This window comes from Hippopotamus amphibius, chromosome 7 (genome assembly GCF_030028045.1).
Source record: "Hippopotamus amphibius kiboko isolate mHipAmp2 chromosome 7, mHipAmp2.hap2, whole genome shotgun sequence".
In the NCBI taxonomy this organism is placed as follows: domain Eukaryota; kingdom Metazoa; phylum Chordata; class Mammalia; order Artiodactyla; family Hippopotamidae; genus Hippopotamus; species Hippopotamus amphibius.
This window is the reverse complement of record NC_080192.1, coordinates 15592859-15612983: the sequence shown is the minus strand read 5'-3', so window position 1 is coordinate 15612983 and position 20125 is coordinate 15592859. Positions and strand designations below refer to the sequence as shown.

General features: G+C 35.4%; 1 protein-coding gene and 1 pseudogene across 4 annotated transcripts in view; one reads left to right on the top strand and one right to left on the bottom strand.

Moving 5' to 3' along the window:
* CRY1 (cryptochrome circadian regulator 1) overlaps positions 1-20125 on the bottom strand; it is a 77213-nt gene that overhangs the window by 24631 nt on the left and 32457 nt on the right. For all 4 annotated transcript variants that reach the window (XM_057740550.1, XM_057740548.1, XM_057740551.1 and 1 more), the window contains exon 2: positions 6869-6977. In XM_057740550.1, coding sequence (XP_057596533.1) covers positions 6869-6977 — 109 coding nt within the window. The remainder of the gene's footprint in view (positions 1-6868; positions 6978-20125) is intronic.
* LOC130856732 (40S ribosomal protein S8-like) lies at positions 17104-17753 on the top strand (annotated as a pseudogene).

Sequence of the window (20125 nt, the reverse complement as noted above, 5' to 3'; positions counted from 1 at the left end):
AGCTTTGAAGTTTCATTAGGTCCCACTTATTTATTTTTGTTTTTATTTCCATTATTCTAGGGGGTGGATTAAAAAAGATCTTGCTGTGATTTACATCGAAGAGTGTTCTTTCTATGTTTTCCTCCAGGAGTTTTATAGTTTCTGGCCTTACATTTACGTCTTTTATCCATTTTGAGTTTAGTTTTGTGTATGGTGTTAGGGAGTGTTTTAATTTCATTCTTTTACATGTAGCTGTCCAGTTTTCCCAGCACCACTTATTGAAGAGGCTGCCTTTTCTCCATTGTATATTCTTGCCTCCTTTGTCATAGATTCATTGACCATAGTTTATCTCTAGGCTTTCCATCCTGTTCCATTGATCTATGTTTCTGATTTTGTGCCAGTACCATACTGTCTTGATCACTGTAGCCTTGTAGTATAGCCTGAAGTCAGGAAGCCTGATTCCACCAATTCTGCCCTTCCTTCTCAAGATTGCTTTGGCTATTCAGGGTCTTTGGCGTTTCCGTACAAAACGTAAGATTCCTTGTTCTAGTTCTGTGAAAAATGCCAGTGGTAATTTTATCGGGATTGCATTGAATCTATAAATTGCTTTGGGTAGTATAGTCATTTTCACAATGTTGATTCTTCCAATCCAAGAACATGGTATGTCCCTCCATCTGTTTGTGTCGTCTTTGATTTCTTTCATTAGTGTCTTATAGTTTTCTGAGTACAGGGCTTTTACCTCCTTGGTTAGGTTTATGCCTAGGTATTTAATTCTTTTTGTTGCAATGGTGAATGGGATTGTTTCCTTAATTTCTCTTGCTGATCTTTCATTGTTAGTGTATAGAAACGCAAGGGATTTCTGTGTGTTAGTTTTGTATCCTGCAACTTTACCAAATTCATTGATGAGCTCAGGTAGTTTTCTGGTGGCATCTTTAGGATTTTCTGTGTATACTATCATGTCATCTGCAAACAGTGACAGTTTTACTTCTTCTTTTCCAATTTGGATTCCTTTTATTTCTTTTTCTTCTCTGATTGCTGTGGCAAGGACTTCCAAAACTATGTTGAATAGTAGTGGCGAGAGTGGACATCCTTGTCTTGTTCCTGATCTTAGAGGGAATGCTTCCAGTTTTTCACCATTGAGAAGGATGTTGGCTGTGGGTTTGTCATATATGGCCTTTATTATGTTGAGGTAGGTTCCCTCTATGCCCACCTTCTGGAGAGTTGTTATCATAAATGGGTGTTGAATTTTGTCAAAAGCTTTTTCTGCATCTATTGAGATGATCATGTAGTTTTTATCCTTCAATTTGTTAATATGGTGTATCACATTGATTGATTTGCGTATATTGAAGAATCCTTGCATTCCAGGGATAAAGCCCACTTGAACATGTGTGATCCTTTGAATGTGTTGTTGGATTCTGTTGGCTAGTATTTTGTTGAGGATTTTTGCATCTAAATTCATCAGTGATACTGGTCTGTAGTTTTCTTTTTTTGTAGTATCTTTGTCTGGTTTTGGTATCAGGGTGATGGTGGCTTCATAAAATGAGTTTGGGAGTGTTCCTTCCTCTGCAATGTTTTGGAAGAGCTTGAGAAGGATGGGTGTTAGCTCCTCTCTAAATGTTTGATAACATTCACCTGTGAATCCATCTGGTCCTGGACTTTTGTTTGTTGGGAGATTTTTAATCACAGTTTCAATTTCATTACTTGTGATTGCTCTGTTCATATTTTCTCTGTCTTCCTGATTCAGTCTTGGAAGGTTATACCTTTCTAAGAATCTGTCCATTTCATCCAGGTTGTCCATTTTATTGGCATATAGTTGCTTGTAGTAATCTTTTATGGGCTTTTTATTTCTGTGGTGTCCGTTGTAACTTCTCCTGTTTCATTTCTAATTTTATTGATTTGAGCCCTCTCTCTTTTTCTTGATGAGTCTTGCTAGAGGTTTATCAAATTTATTTATCTTCTCAAAGAACCAGCTTTTAGTTTTATTGATTTTTGCTATTGTTTTCTTTGTCTCTATTTCATTTATTTCTGCTCTGATCTTTATGATTTCTCTCCGTCTACTAACCTGGGGTTTTGTTTGCTCTTCTTTGTCTTTTTAGGTGTAAGGTTAGATTGTTTATTTGGGATTTTTCTTGTTTCTTGAGGTAGGATTGTATCGCTATAAACTTCCCTCTTAGAACTGCCTTTGTTGTATCCCATAGGTTTTGGATCATTGTGTTTTCATTGTCATTTGTCTCTAGGCATTTTTTCATTTCCTCTTTGATTTCTTCAGTGATCTGCTAGTAATTTAGTAGTGTATTGTTTAGCCTCCATGTGTTTGTGTTTTTTACCGTTTTTTTCCTGTAATTGATTTCCAATATCATAGCGTTGTGGTCAGAAAAGATGCTTGATATGATTTCAATTTTCTTGAATTTACCAAGGCTTGATTTATGACCCAAAATGTGATCTATCCTGGAGGATGTTCCATGTGCAATTGAGAAGAACGTGTAATCTGCTGTTTTTGGATGTAATGTCCTATAGATATCTGTTAAATTAAGCTGATTTATTGTGTCATTTAAAGCTTGTGTTTCCTTATTAATTTTCTGTGTGGATGATCTGTCCATTGGTGTAAGTGGGATGTTAAAGTCCCCCACTATGACTGTGTTACTGTCGATTTCCTCTTTAATAGTTAGCATTTGCCTTATGTATTGAGGTGCTCCTATATTGGGTGCATATATATTTATAATTGTTACCTCTTCTTCTTGGATTGATCCCTCCATCTTTACGTAGTGTCCTTTCTTGTCTCTTGTAACATTTTTTATTTTAAAGTCTATTTTATCTGATATGAGTATCACTACTCCAGCTTTCTTTTGATTTCCATTTGCATGGAATATCTTTTTCCATCCCCTCACTTTCAGTCTGTATGTGTCCCTAGGTCTGAAGTGGGTCTCTTGGAGACAGCATATATATAGGTCTTGTTTTTGCATCCATTCAGCCAGTCTGTGTCTTTTGGTTGGTGCATTTAGGCCATTTACACCCAAGGTGATTATCGATATGTATGTTCCTATTACCATTTCCTTAATTGTTTTGTTTGTGTTTTTGTAGGTCCTTTTTTTTCTCTTATGTTTCTGGCTTAGAGAAGTTCCTTTAGCATTTGTTGTAAAGCTGGTTTGGTGGGACTGAATTCTCTTAGCTTTTGCTTGTTTGTAAAGCTTTTGATTTCTCCAACAAATCTGAATGAGATCCTTGCTGGGTAGAGTATTCTTGGTTGTAGGTTCTTCCCTTTCATCACTTGAAATATATCATGCCACTCCCTTCTGGCTTGCAGAGTTTCTGCTGAGAAATCAGCTGTTACCCTGATGGGAGTTCCCCTGTATGTTATTTGTCGTTTTTCCCTTGTTGCTTTTAATAAATTTTCTCTGTCTTTAATTTTTGTCAATTTGACTACTACATGTCTTGGCATGTTTCTCCTTGGATTTATCCTGCCTGGGACTCTCTGCACTTCCTGCACTTGGGTAGCTATTTCCTTTCCCATGTTGGGGAAGTTTTCAACTATAATCTCTTCCAATATTTTCTCGAGTCCTTTCTCTCTCTCTCTTCTCTTTCTGGGAACCCTATAATGCAAATGTTGGTGAGTTTAACATTGTCCCAGAGGTCTCTTAGGCTGTCTTCAGTTCTTTTCAGTCTTTTTTCTTTATTCTTTTCTGCATCAGTGATTATCACCATTTTGTCTTCCAGCTCACTTACTCGTCCTTCTTCCTCAGTTAATCTGCTATTGGTTCCTTCTAGTGTAGTTTTCATTTCAGTTATTGTGTTGCATATCTCTGTTTGTTTGTTCTTTAATTCTTCTAGGTCGTTGGTAAACTTTTCTTGCAACTTTTTGATCTTTGCATCCAGTCTTTTTTCAAAGTCCTGCATCATCTTCACCATCATTATTCTGAATTCTTTTTCTGGAGGAATGCCTATCTCCTCCTCATTTAGTTGTTTTTCTGGGGTTTTAGCTTGTTCCTTCATCTGGTACAAAGTCTTTTGCCTTTTCATTTTCTCTTTCTTCCTGTGGCTGTGGTTTTCAGTTCCACAAGATGAAATAGTGCTGATACTGCTTGATTCGGCGGTCTGCCCTCTTGTGGAGGAAGCTATCTAGGAGGTTCGTGGGTGCCTGCTGATGGGAGGGACTGATGGTGGGTTGGTCTGGGTGGGCAGAGCTCAGTAAGACTTTAATCCGATTTGACTTGGTGGGCGGAGCTCAGTGACACTTTAATCTGCTTGCCTGCCAATGGGTGCAGCTGTGTTCCCACCTTGTTGGTTGTTTGGCCTGAGACTACCCAGCACTGGAGCTTACAGGTTCTTTGGTGGGGCTAATGGTGGACTCTGGGAGGGCTCACGCCAATGAGCACTCCCCAGAGCCCCTGCCGCCAGTGCCCCTGTCTCCTCGGTGAGCCACAGCTGCCCCCCACCTCCACAGGCAACCCTCCAACACCAGCAGGTAGGTCTGGTTCAGTCTCCTATGGGGTCACTGCTCCTTCCCCCTAGGTCCTGGTGAACACACTTTTTTGTGTGCCCTCCAAGAGTGGAGTCTCCGTTTCCCCCAGTCCTGTGGAGGTCCTGCAATCAAATCCCGCTGGCTTTCAAAGCCTGATTCTCTGGGGATTCCTCCTCCCGTTGCTGGACCCCCAGGTTGGGAAGCCTGATGTGGGGCTCAGAACCCTCACTTTATTGGGTGGACTTCTGTGGTATAACTGTTCTCCAGCTTGTTAGTCACCCACCCAGCATTTACGGGATTTGATTTCAACGTGATTGCACCCCTCCTACCATTTCATTGTGGCTCCTCCTTTGTCTCTGGATGTGGGGTGTTTTTTTTGGTGAGTTCCAGTGTCTTTCTGTCGATGATTATTCAGCAGTTAGTTGTAATTGCAGTGCTCTTGCAAGAGGGAATGAGCGGATGTCCTCCTACTCCGCCATCTTGATCCCACAATATATTTCTAACAAGTGCTCATGTAATTATTAAATACACTTTTGTATTTAACAGTTACTTCTTAAACCTTTACTATGTGTTAGGCTCTGGGGAGGTAATTGGAATAGTAGAGAGAGCAACAAACAAGGCCCCTGACATGGAACGTGCCCTCAAATGTACAGACAGACCATTAATAAGAATCTGAAAGATATACAATTACAAATTGTGCTGATTTCTCTAAAGGAAAAAAAAAAGCAGAGTAGAGTCAAAGAGAACAATGGCTTCTTTCCAAGGAGCTGGAAGCTAAGTAAGCTCTGAGGGAGTGGGTTATGGTGCCTCAAGTAGCCAGAGACGTTCACAAAGGGCTATTATAAAGATTTGATGAATCAAACAGCTGCAAGAAAAAAACAGATATACATTAGGAATTCTAACAGTAGTAAATAGGAAGGGATTAATTAACAAAGCCAGGAAACTCAGTTTCTGGTCTGAATGCTTCCATGAACTAGTTTTATGACCTTGGTCAGCTTATTTAATCTCTCTAGGACTAATTTTTTTCCTTTGGAAAAAAGGGGGGGGAATAAGATTTGGAGATTTTTAAGATTCTACCAAGTTAAAAAATTACAAATTTGTAGCACGTCAATTATTACAGCCCTTTGACTCAGAAAGTCTTATAAGAATTATCCCAGAAATGTACGTGAGCAAAGATATGTATATCTGAACAAGGATGTTCACTGACAGCTTTACTTGTATTAGAAAAAGTTCTGTGGAAAAATAACTAAATGTTCAATAGAAAGCTACTGAAAGAAATTATACCCTCAAAAAATTAAAAACAGAACATAGATCATATGGTAATATGATCCAGCAATTCCACTCCTAGGTATTTATCTGAAGAAAACAAAAACACTAATTCAGAAAGATATATATACCCCAATTTCACATCAACATTATTTACAATACCCAATATATGGACGCAACCTAAGTGCTCACCAAAAGATGAATGGATTAAGATGTACACACACACACACACTGAAATATTACTCAACTGTAAAAAAGAATGAAATCTTGCCATTTGCAACAACATGGATGGAACTTCAGGGCACTGTGCTAAGTGAAAATACGTTAGACAGAGGAAGACAAATACTGTATGTTTTCACTTATATGTGGAATCTAAAAAACAAGCAAACAAATATAACAAAACAGACACAGGCTCACCAGATACAAAGAACAAATTAGTAGATACCAGAGAGGAATGGGGTAGGGGTAGGGGTGAAACTGGTGAAGGGGATTAAGATGTATAAACTACCAGTTATACAATAAATAAGTCTCAGGGATGTAATATACAGTTTAGGGAATATAGTCAATATTTTATAATAACTTTGCATGGTGTGTAATCTATAAAAATACTGAATCACTATGTTGTACACCTGAAACTAATATTGTAAGTCAGCTATACTTTAATTTTAAAAAATTACAGCACATCTACACAATGCAATCCTATGAAGCCACTTAAAAGACTGAGAAAGTAACATGGAACAATCTCCAAAATATATGGTTATGTGAATAAAGCACGGCATAGAATCATATAACACAGCATGTTCTCATCTTGGTTTTAAAAAGGGGGGATGGTAACATACACACAAACACACAAATGTATGTATATAAACACATACACATATGCATTCTTATTTATGCAAACAATATTTCTAATGAATACACAAACTGGTAATAGCTGTTGCTTTTGAGAGGGGAACTAGAAGTTTAAGGTAGAAGAAAGATTTAACTTTTCATTGTAAATCATTTTTTTCACTGTCTGATTTTACACTGTATGTAACTTATTAGAGAAAATATCGACAAATATTTTATTTAAAAATACTTATATTTCCCATATTTTAAATTACCCCAAATATGTGTTTTCTCTGACAAAGGATTATTATTTTATGCAAAGATTTCTCCAATTACCTTGAAAAGCCTGGGAAACACATCTGCTGGTTGTCCACGAATCACAAACAGACGAGAGTTTAATTTTCGCAGGTTGGCATCAAGGTCTTCAAGACATTGAAGCAAAAATCTAGAGAGAGGAAAATATTATTTAATTTCTTCAAAATATATATTTAGAAGATATAAAGTAATATAAAATCATGTTATTCTAAAACTTGAAATGCCACCCCATCGCCTTTTTTTACCGCTTATCATCTTATTTCTAGCTTATATATAAATTACTGTTTACAGAAACCATACTTAAAATTTTTTTAAAATTACAGCACAAAATTCTAAGTATTTTTTAATGAAGTTCCTAAATTAAATCACTAACTTTCATTAAATAATAGTGACTGTTAGCAAAATTTACTTTGTAAACATAAAAATCATATAAAGTAATTAAATGAATTGATCTCATTGTTTAAACTTGGTGAAATAAATTCAAGTTCACATAAGAAAAGCCACCATGAAGAATCTAGAACATTTGCTACTGGAAAAAAAAGGTAACATCCTATTTAATCACTCTGAGCAAGTGAATAATTTCAGAATTTGAGTACTTTATTAGGGGATATTATAATCATCTACTAGAGAGAAAGTGTAATGCCCATTTTCAAATTTCTAATATAATTAAAGAAAAAGAATTTGATAATAAACAGATGTTCAATTATGTGACATTAACTTGTAGAGAATGCCAGATTAATTTTTTCAAAAAAGATTTCATGAGGCAGGTGGGGCTATAGATCTTTTTTTCAATGAAATAATGAAATGAAATTATTCAATGAAATAACTATCAAGAAGTCTTATGCATAATAGATATCTGGGGAAATTCTTGAGCAGAGGCAGAAGACTGCTTACTTTGCATCTTCCATTGGGAAGAAATGGAGCAGTCCACAAGAGCAAATCCAAAAAAGACGTCACCTCTGGAAAGTTCAATCTCATTGTTTGCTTCATGTTAATTTTAATTTCTCTAACATTTCATCTAGATTCTCTTCCTCTTAGCTGGATATATCTTATTTCCTCTCTACTCTGCTTCTTCTGTGTTTTTCATCTTAATTATCTACCTGCCTTTTCCACAGGCCATGTGCTCTTTCAGAATAATGACTGTGTCTTACTTGTGAGGAGGAGTGGTTAAGATGAACGAAAAGGCATGTTTCAGAACTGCATTGTCCAATATGGTAGCCACTAGGCACATGTAGCCATTTAAAGTAATTAAAATTAAAAATTCAGTTCCTCAGTCACACTTGCCACATTTCAATGCCTCTCAACAGCCACATGTGTGCCTATTAGCTACCATATTGGACAGCACAGGTGAAGAACACTTCCATCATTGCAGAAAGTTCTATCAGACAGCAATGTTCTAGAAGATTATTCAGAATAGATCATTTTGTTCTCTTTGCCCATTCTGATCCCATCATTTCACCAAGAAAATATTATTAATTTCCTACAACTGTAGTTATTAGTGACATCAGTATACCTAGTCAAGTTTGATATTTTCCCCTTTAGAAATCATCATCTCTATGGGCCTGGGGACTTACAGTGCTATACTCATGAGGATGTTAAAGACATTCCATCATTTCACTTAGGAAGTCCCACGATTGTCCTTAAACAAATAGGAAGTAAACCTTTATATATTCACATTTATATTTCACCACATTCCCTTTCTGTCTTGGTTTGGAGTTACCTCCCTAATACCCAATCCCCACCCCAACCCACCACTACCAATGGCATATATTTTGGGGTAGAATATTGTTGTTGATTGTTGTTGTTACAGCAATATAAAAGTATCTGTTTTGTAAAATTATCCATAACTATGAATAACTTCTCATGTTTGGTGATAAATGTTTATTGGGAAGCATTTAGTTTTCTGTATTTGCTTGGCAAAAGACTTTTTAGACTCTGTAGTACTCAGATCAAAAATTAAGAATTTGAATGAATTAGCAATATTTAAGTTTCCTTAAATTTAAAAACTACAAAACTAAAATGTCCTGGAAGGATAATCCAAGGCAGAGATAATCCTCAAATCTCTTTTATAGTATTAGTTTCAGTATCTTCTCTACCAGAGCTGGTAGTAAGTAGCAGTTCTCCATATTCTACTTTTTTGGTAGAAAAGTTTTTAGGCAGTACAACCAGGTCAATGATAGACAATAAGATGGGAAAAGACAAATGAACAGGTAAGCCTGGATGAGTTAATAATTAGCCCTTTATTTTTCCCTTTCTTGTTCACAAGCTGAATAAGCATTCTTAATGCTTTTCAATAAATATTCTATGAATCAAACAAACATTGTACAGAATGATGTGGAATGAAGTAATGAAAAAAGTTTTGTAACCAAAAAATTAATTTTGTTTTGGCACTTCATAAAACAAAGGAATAGAAATTATATTTCAGTATGATTTTTTCCCCATAGATGTTACTGATGGTGTCTTTCTTCCATAGTATGTTTTTCTTCCATGTTATCATTTATATCACTATAATTTCACATAACAATTGCAGAGGTACAGTGGACTCAAATAGGTATTTTAGAAAAGATTTATGAATAAAAGAAAAAGAGCAGGATGGAGGAGAACATATCGGTAACTCACTATGATTTTTAAAACTATTGCATATATTATTTTGATCAACTAAAATTTACTTTGCATATATCTACTTGTTAACTGGAAGGATGCTCACCAAGCTATTAATAATAGCTACCCTGGGGGAGAGGGAGTTTGGGGTGGGGGTAAGGAAGAGAGAAACATACACTTTTTAAAAATGTCATAAAAGGTATAAAATTGATAATTAGCATATATCCCTTCAAAGTATAACAAAACTGAGAAATATTACATCTGCTGTAAACCTGGTTTAACGCACAGTGAACATCTTCTCAAAGCAACAGACATACTTCTATGGCATCAATTTTCAAGGTTTCATAGTATACCACTGCACAGATGTCCCATAATTTAACAATAGCAACAAATGACTATCTCTCAATCAATCCTGAAAAGTTCTAATATCCTCAACTGTTAAACTGGGATAGTAACTTTAACATATCATACTATTGTTGTGAGAATTAAATAAATTAACATAGGTGAAGCCCTTAGAACAGTGCCTCATCCATAGTAAGCATGATCATATAAGTGTTATCTATTAGTTTTTAGTCCCCTCCTTCCTACCACTTCTATTCTTGCTACAATAATTCTATTCCTTGTCATCTCTTGCTAGTCTCATTTAATGCGATGCCTTAAAATAGCTCTGCCTACCAACAATCTCTCTCCACTCTAATCCATTTTATACACAATACGAGATCTTCCTGAGGCACACTTTCCTGTAAAAAGGTCTTCAAAAATTCATTCCCTATAAAATAAAAAACAAATTACTTTGTTTGACTAACTTAGGGTTCCAGGTTCATTTCCTACCATTCCTCTTTCCCTCCCACCAAACCAAACTACTTCTCTTTTCCCCACACATTCAATCTCCTGGAATTTGCTCCATGCTCTTCCTTTGGCCTAGAGTACCTTTCCCAATTCCCATCTCTTCAAGTTCACATTCTACTAATCTTCAGTCTTCTACCTGAAAGTAATTTCTCCATCCCCTAAACCGTCAAAGGACATAATGTACCTTATCCTATAGAAACTCAGATTGTACATTATATGATAGCTATCATATATAGATCACCTTCTCCTCCTGAAGGATTTCAAATTAAGTATCTGTGTCTTATTCCTGACTATACAGTTTTCTTTACCTGTGTTTTGGATTCTACATTTGGCAAACAACTCTCATCAGGTGTCTTATATAATTTGTTGAAACAATCAGAAATAGGAGAAAATGACCAATAGAGTTGTCTTGAACATCTGTTGAAAGGATTAGAAAGAGCATGAAATCACTAGTACTTGGTAGATATTCATTAAGCAGAAGTTATAATTATTCTCTTGGGAAAAATTTATAGTTTTGAAAAAAGTAACATGTATTTCTATATATAAATACCTGGGCAAGACAACAGAAGACAATGAATTATTTAGATGCCTACACTTATATACACAATCATCTTGAACTCTTAACTTTCTCTGAATGTGACTCTGAACAAAGGTTTGATGAAAATCTTTCCCAAAAGGCAAGGCAAATGTGAATATGAATATGTATACAAGATACAGTGCAATTAAAGCTCTGAATCAACTAATCTCTAAGCATATGATTCTTCCTTGATAATACCATGAAATCTCCAACAAACCAAGTTCAAAGTATCAACTCATTGACAGGTAAGATTTCTTTTTAGTGTTGAAGGAATAATGTTACTTCAAAGGGTACTATATAAAGTCTAACCTTTCATCCTTTACCCTACTGGAAGAGAGTGAATTCTGCCACAGTTCAGAGTCAATGTGTTTCAGAGAACACACCAATTTCAACCTTTATATATTACAAATGCATGTATCTAAGAACAGGAATCCAATATTGAATGGAATGATTTAATACAACACACTGAAATTACATAAGGTACATTATTTTTTTTTTTGACCGCACCACTCAGCTTGCGGGATCTTATTTCCCCGACCAGAGACTGAACCCGGGCCACGGCAGTGAAAGCCCAGAATCCTAACCACTAGCCCACCAGGGAACTCCCCATAAGGTACAATTTTAATAGGAACATATTTTCACACCTTATTCAATTTGGCATGTTTACTGTTTTCTTGAAACCATATCCATTTGAAGGCTCAGTTAATAATGCTATTAACTACATGCAAGGGGTTGATTTTTAAATAAGCCAAATGGTAGTAAAACTCACTACACCCCTTTGCATAACTGTATTGCCTACACAGAAGAATAGTTTTGGTGCTATTTAATTATAATACTAATTGCAGCACTTCAAAGTAAAATGAAGAAGTGTTAGCTGAGAAAATACATTTCTTCACTTTAAACACTTTAAGGATTTTTTTTTTAACTCCAGTGATCACTACCTTATTGCTATTAGAAAAATTTACATATGGTGAGTTTCCTTATACCAGTTCCAAAAGATGATTTCAACATGAATCAACAGAAATAGTTTCTTAAAGTAGGTCATTGCTATAGCAACCAGTGGGCAGTTTGGTATACTCCCCATAACAATGACCTACTTTCCAGCATGCACTAGAACAGCTTTATATAACTAGAATTTCTAGTTCTGTCTATAAAACAGTCTAAAAAAGGCAATGGTAAGATACAACATAATCCCATTCCTGCTAAAAACAAAGCATTATGAATTAACATGTATCATACCAGGACAAAGCCATCTGGTTCTGCACTTTAGTTTATAAAATATATCTTATCACATGCTCAACAATGAAAACTACACTTAGAATATCTAAACCAAAACAATTCATTGCTGACCCCAGAGAAGTGATTTACAGACTATAAATGAAGATTATATTAAATCACATGCAAAATATATTCTCTTCTACCCTTCCTCCTTATGAAACAACAGAGTCAAATTTTTAAAAATAAAAGTTCTGGATATATTAACTACAATAGAGGAAAAAATGGAAGTCTCAGTCATTAAGCAGTTTATGGTGTTTCATTAGAAATTCAAAAATTATAAATAGCAATTTGTCTCTTTATAAATTGAATAAAGTTTACATATGCTTTTTTTTCTGGTTTGTAACAAATTTTTAGTGTTCTTATCTAACATTATTCAGGTTGTCAGAATATCTGTGATATATACTTTCCCTGAAGAGAATAGTTTAATGTTGAATAAGGATTAAAGATGCATTTTAAAAGCATATTTTGTATTTTTCCAGGCTCCAATGCTTCATAAATCAGTGGTTCTATACCATGATACAATGTCACTTTTTATAACAAATATTTTTCACTGCCCTCTTTTAAATTCTGAAATGAAATTCATAGATAATATAACATATCCTAATATACAATTTTAAAGCATTAACATAATGCTCCAATATAATATATGAGAGAATTTTAGGGACAGTCATTTATATTTTAAAAAGAAGAAACATTTACTTCCCATAAGTAAACATCTGGGCATGAAACAAAAAGACAATGAATGAGTTGGATGCCTACACCTACATACAGAATCACTTTAAATTCAAGAGCTACAAAAACAGAATGATATAGTTGTATTATTGGTGACTCAAATAGCATGAGTGGTACTGCCTTTGGTAACATAATTTTCTGTAATGTTGAGCAAGACTTAGGAAAAGTCTGGACAAGGTTCAATCATCCATGTATCATCACATGGATGATACATATATTTCAGGAACACTCAATGTATATTAAAATTGTGTAAAAAATACCTAGTGTTTACACATAAAAATGGATTTAGGCTCTAGATTTTGAAATCATGAATAAGTTTTTCACTTACTAGATGTCTCATGAAACATCTAAACATCTAGTAGAATATTTGAAAGTTATGTGGGACTCAGGACAACTATTTATTTTGAGAGACTGTCCTGAGCATTGCAAGAAGTTTTCCATTCTCAGCCTCTCCTCCAATCACTGTGACTACCAAAAATGCCCCCATAAATTCCTAAAACACCATCTAAGGAATGACATCATTCATTATTCACATAATTTTCTTGATTTGGGGAATACAGATAAATGATACAAAATTCCAACACTTAAGGAATTTAAAATCTAGAAAAGAAACCTGAAAATGTACATGACGTATATGAATATAACAGAACCTGTTACAGCAGAATGCAATATATATTATAAGAGACATATGAATACCATTAATTCACTTTGAAAAATCAAGAAGGAGAAATCACTTCTGGGTTTTTTTTCTTTCTTTTTTTTTTTTTTTGAGATGGGGAGAAATTTAGGCAAAAATTTCAAAGTGATAGTAGAGAGAGGCCTTGCAGTATTAATATGATTTTAATAGATGAAGATAGGAAGGGAGAATTATTGGCCATAGGACTGTAACCTCCTTAAAGACTGGGACGAGGCCTTGTACACCACTTCCCAGTAACTAGACAATGCCTGACATATAGCAGAAGTTCAAAAGATATTTATTTAATGAGTAACCAAATAAATAAATTAATGAAGGCAGAAGAAAGGGACTTTCAAAGACTTGATTCAATAGTCAATGGAGCGGGGGGTAAAGGGGAAGCTGAGACGAAGCGAGAGAGTAGCACAGACATATATATAGTACCAACTGTAAAATAGATAGCCAGTGGGAAGTTGTTGTATAACAAAGGGAGTTCAACTCGAGGATGGAAGATGCCTTAGAGGACTGGGACGGGGAGGGTGGGGGGGACTCGAGGGAGGGTGGGGGGGGAGTCAAGGGAGGGAGGGAATACGGGGATATGTGTATAAAAACAGATGATTGAACTTGGTGTACCCCCCCAAAAATAATAAATAAATAAATAAAATTTAAAAAAAATAGTCAATGGAGAAGTAAGAAACATGAGAGGGAAAGAATGTCTACTGTACTAGGTACTTTACATATAGTATATTCCCAATAACTTTGTAAGGTATCTTGTTTTAATAATGAACCTAAAACTCATCAAGGACATCTTCCAAAGTAACTCAGCTAAGCAATGAAGTAAAAAAATGTTAATTTCAATGTGTCTGACTCGAAACCCATGCTCTTTGCACTACATAATGTTACTTTCCTGAAGGACATATAATAATCAAAAATATTTTAGGAAAATTAGTCTTATAGCTTTAAGGACATAAAGATGACTAGAATACAGCTTTTGCTTTCAAGATGGGGGATGAGCATGTGTGTCAATTAAGACAGAATATGTTAGGATACACTGAGGTAACAAACAAATCCCAAAGCTGAGTGTCTTAAAATAACAAGCTTATTTCTCACTCGAGCTATGTATCTATTGCAGATCAGGCAAGGCACTTCTGCTCACATTTAATTGGTTAAAGCAGGTCACATTGCCAAGTCAAACTTCAAGAAGGCAGAAGCATAAATTTCCTGCAGGTGAATAATGTGAACAATAATAACATCTACCATAATATTCAAACCAACACTGATATATATATGTATTCATATTACTTAATGAAGGGTATATTATGGTAGCACAGAAGAAATCAAACTCTGGGGGAGGGGGCAGGGAAAAGGAGACAGGAGAAGGCATGAGGGAGAAAACATTTGAGTAGAATTTGTAATCAATAGGTGTTGATCATGAGGATCAAGCAGGAAAGAGCAATCAAAATAGAGAAAACAGTATCCTTAAATCAAGAAATCTGTAAGAACTGTGTGTGTTCGGGCAGTGGGCGGGGGGGGGGGCAGGGAGGATGGGGAGTGAGGCACTGAGAGAATGACTACAGGTATCATACTTTCTAATTCTAAGCTGTATTTCCCCCCAACACAACTGTTAACATTTCAAAAAATATTCAAAATCAATTTCAAAGGAAACCTACCAACTTCTGTTGCTGACAGTACATTGGATTAACATACTCTAACAGAAAAAACTAACAACAAGCTAACAAAAAACAACAAAAGAAAACTTTTAAACATAATTCACTGGACTGCCCCGAAAGTAAGGAGCCATAAGAGGTTAAGCAGAGTGCTAAGGTCAGTTTTAGCCTTGAGGATTTCTACAGAGCCCTGGAAACCCTGAACATAATCCAGGTTGAGGAGGACAGGAGATAAAACCCAAGGCCCATCCAACTGAGAAAACTAATAATATACCCTCAGTATAAAGCCTGGGCTTTAAAGAGCTCCATTCACAGTTCAAATATAAATAAGACATAAATCTTAATAGGACAGACTAGGACAAGAAGGAAACTTGCCTGTCCCTACTCAGACTGGGCTGAAAGAAAATAAAATCTTCCATTCTTGAATGGAAAGGTTAAACACAGTAATTTTACAGTGGAGAAAACTGGCAAACACTACCTTAGCCACATGATCAGAGCAAACATCATCAGTAATAAGTCAGTCGTGCATCATGTACATCTTGATATATAATACGATGAGAAGAACATTTCACCTCTGTGATATTTTCCACAAAACCCATAACCCCACTCTAAAGATGAGAAAAACATCATACAAAACTAAATTGAAGACTATTCTACAAGATACATGACCAGTACTCTAAATCAAAAAGGTCATAAAAAACAAGGGAAGCCTGAGGAACAGGACAGAGGAGACTAGGGACACATGACTAAATGCAGTATGGTATTTTGGATGAAATCCTGGAACAGAAAAAGAACATTAGTGGAAATCTGAATACAGTCTGGAATTTAGCTACTGCTATGATTTCTTAGATTTGACAAAAATATGGTGGTAATGTAAGATGTTAATATTGGGGGAACTGGGTATAGAGTAACCAGGAACTCTCTACTATATTTGCCCATTTTCTATACATCTAAAATTAGTTATTTCATTAAAAAATTCTTGTGCATCACCCCCCCCCACTGCATAATCTCAATTCAAATTCATGGGATTAAAATGGTACCAAAACACCTCAACCATATCATTGCATTTAACGTGATCCCAGGTTGGCTGTGATCTGAGATAATTGTTAAAAGAAATTATAAATACTCTCTGGATTCTCAATTTCAACCCATGCTTCAATTTCTACAGAAAAAGTTCCACCAAAAAATCATTCAATCAATCAATCAATCATAAAATAAACAAAGAAACAAGAACTTAATCCAAGTTGCAGAATAAGAGCCCTGAAAATTACTGAGAATTTTTCAGGACCACTGAAAGATATCAATTCAAGAAGCTCATGAATCTCAAGCAGGGTAAGAAAGAGAGGAACACGGGAATAGAGTTGGGAGGTGAGATGGAGAGGAGGGGAAATAAAAACAGAAATAAAGAACAGATGAAAATGAGCAGACATAACAGAGACGGAAAGATGAGACAGAGACAGAGAGAGAGAGGATCCATGTCTAGATACACCATAAGGTATAAAGCAGTCAGAGAACACTATATCCAATAAGCAGAGAATGTTTATTCAAGTATACATGGAATACTCATGAAAACTGACCCTGTACTAGGTCATAACACTATCCAACAAATTTAAAGGAATCGGTATCTATTATACACTTTGAAATTAAAAAACACTTCTCCAAACAATTTATTGGACAAAGCACATCACAATGAATTTTAGCAAATACCTAAAACTGAGTGACAATGAAGAAAATATGTCTAAAATGTGCCGAAAGCAAAACAACAAAACAGCAGTATTAAAGGAAAATATATAGGCTTAAATGTTTACATTAGAAAAAAAGACTTGAAATTGAGTTAGGAAAACAGCAGAATAAATCCTAAAAATATATAAAGAAGGAAATGCTCTTTTTCCAGCCAGCACTGAGCAACAGGCATATCTTGGGACAACTGGCCCAAGTGCCACAAGACCAGGAGCGAGAGCAGAAGTAGGAGCTGGGAATCCCCAGTGCCAACACTAAGATTGACCCCAGCCTCATACACACAGTTCACGTGCAGGGAGGCAGCAAGAAGTACTGTACCTTGAGGCTGGACATGGGGAATGTCTCCTGAGGCGTGGAGTGTTGTGAGCACAAAATGAGGATTATTGTTGTTTACAGTGTATCCAACAATGAACTGGTCAGTACCAAGACCCTGGTGAAGAACTGCATCGTGCTCACTGATAGCACACTATTCTGACAGTGGTAGGAGTCCCACTATGCACTGCTCCTGGGCCTCAAGAAGGGAGCCAAGCTGACTTCCAAGGAGGAATGGATTTTAAACAAAAAATGATCAAAGAAAATTCATAAGAAATATGATGAAAGGAAAAAGAATGCCAAAATCAGCAGTCTTCTGCAGGAGAGTTCCAGCAGGGCAAGCTTCTTGCATGCACTGTTTCAAGACCAGGCCAGTGTGGCCGAGCAGATGGCTATGTGCTAGAGTGCAAGGAGCTGGAGTTCTACCTGAGGAAATTCAGTGCCTGGAAAGACAAATCCCCCTCCTTCTTATCTTAGCTCAAGTAATAACAGTGTTTATTGTTCTAAAAAAGAAAGAAAGAAATTATCAAGAGCAGCAATTAGTGAAAAAACACAAATACATAATAGAAACAACAAAGCCAAAATTTATGACTTAAAGAAACAATATTATAAATCTCTGACAACGTAAATTAAGGGAAAAATTGAGAGAAGGCAAAATAAGCAATATTAAGAATAAAAAGGATAAAATCTCAGACATTGCAGAGATTAAACGGAAAATAAGGTAGTATGAACAATTTTATGCAAATAAATTTGAAAACTTTGATAAAATGGATAAATTTCTTACCAAAACTGATACAAGAAGAAATTTAAAACTTACCAAAACTTACTTAAGAGCAGAAAAAGAACATGAATGGTCTCATAGCTATTAAAGAAACTGAATTCATGGTTAAAAATCTTACATGGAAAACACAACAGCCAGTCAGCTGTACAGATAAATTCTACCAAACATTCATGAAATAGAGTTTTAATTTTATAGAGGATTCTAAACTCATCCAGAGGACAGACAAAAAAGGAACACTCCTCAATTCACTTTATGAAGTGAGATTTATCTTGACACCAAAATCAGACGAGGACAGTACAAAAGGAAAATTACAAACTAATCTCACTCACAAGCATACCATGTTAGCAAGCCAAATACAACAATACATTAAAAAATATACATAATGATCAAGTTGGGCTTATCCTCAGAAAGTTGATTAGTTTAATGCTTAAAAACTGGTTAGTGTTTTCACCTCATTCATAGAAAAAAGAAATTTCACATGACCACTAAGCATATGCAAAAAGAGTAGCTATTTAAATTCAATTTCCATTTAGCCTCAACAAACCTCCTTAATGTAAAAAAGGGCATTCACAAAAAGTACAGAAAACATCATATTTAATGGTAAAATGTTAAAAGTACTTCTTTTAGGATTGGGAAGAAGACAACGATGCCTGCCATTGCTTCTATTCAACCTGGTACTAGCAGGACTAACAAGTGTAGCAATAAGAAGATCAACAGATGAAAGGTATAAGGATAAGAAAGGAAGAAACAAAAGCATGATTACTGATAGATGATATGGCCATTGGCACTATCAACATATAAAAAAAGAAATACATGGAAAATTATTAGAATTAGTAATAGTGTTTAAAAGGGTCAGGATCACTCAGTCTCTGGAATCATTTAGACTAATACAATCTATGTAACTTAAGCCTCTCTGATCTCAAAAATCACAAAGCTATTTATAATCTAGAACTCTTACTCCTTGTTTAATTTTAGAAACCACAGCATTGTGACTACCAGGTTACGCCAAAATCAAGTATAAGATGTACTTCTAGGCTTTACAGGATTTACATGTAACTAAATAAAATCTGTCTCACATGTTCAAAAGCATGCTTTCCCAGATGTATGTGTAATGCTTCAGTAGTCTAACAGTCCTACTTGAAATTTCTCTCCTTCAGAAAAAGACTAGTTACATGTCAATTATATCTCAATAAAGCTGGGAAAAAAAGATTTAATAAGATCTTTATTTTCATCTGTGAAAAATAAGATTGGTGGTTACCAGAGGATGGAAGTACAAAATAGGTAAAGGGGGTTAATTGTATGGTGACTGTATTAGTGTAAACACTCTGCAGTATACAGACAAATCGAATTACAATTTATACTTGAAACTTCTGTGTTACAAACCAATGTTACCTCAATAATAATAATAAAAAAGATCAGGAATCCTTTGAAAGGTTTTGAGCAGAAATTGGGACATGACATGAATTAACTTTTAAAATAATCACTTGGACTGCTGGGTAGAAAATGAGTATCAGGCAAAAAGAAGAAATAGGAAGACCACTTAGAAGGTTACTATACTACTCTAAAGAAGACATGATGGTAGCATGAATAAGAGTGATAATAGTGAAAATGGTAAGAGCAGTTGGTATCTGGGTAGGAATTCAAGAGATTACATAGCAAAGGAAGTGACATTGTTCAATCTAGAGCCAAGGTGGCAGTGTGGGTGGAAGATATAAAATTGGAATTCTTCAGTACATATATGGTAGTCATAAGACTAGGTAAAGGAAAAGAAAAACTGATGAAGAACTGTTCCTTCACTTTGAAAGAACAGAAGGAATGATAGGTCAGAAAGGCAGCTGAAGAGAGAGAAGGAAAAAGAACAGAAAGGATGTAATGAGGTCTGGATATATAGAAGCAGAGGATAGATAAGTGTATTACTAGAAGGAAATATGCAAAGAACGACTGAGGGAAGGAAGAGAGGGAGGGAGGGCAGATAAATGGGATAAAGATGTAATAACACATGAGAGAAGTAAGGACACATGATAGAAAAAAACAAGAGTATACAGGACAGAGAAGCAAAGACTGATGG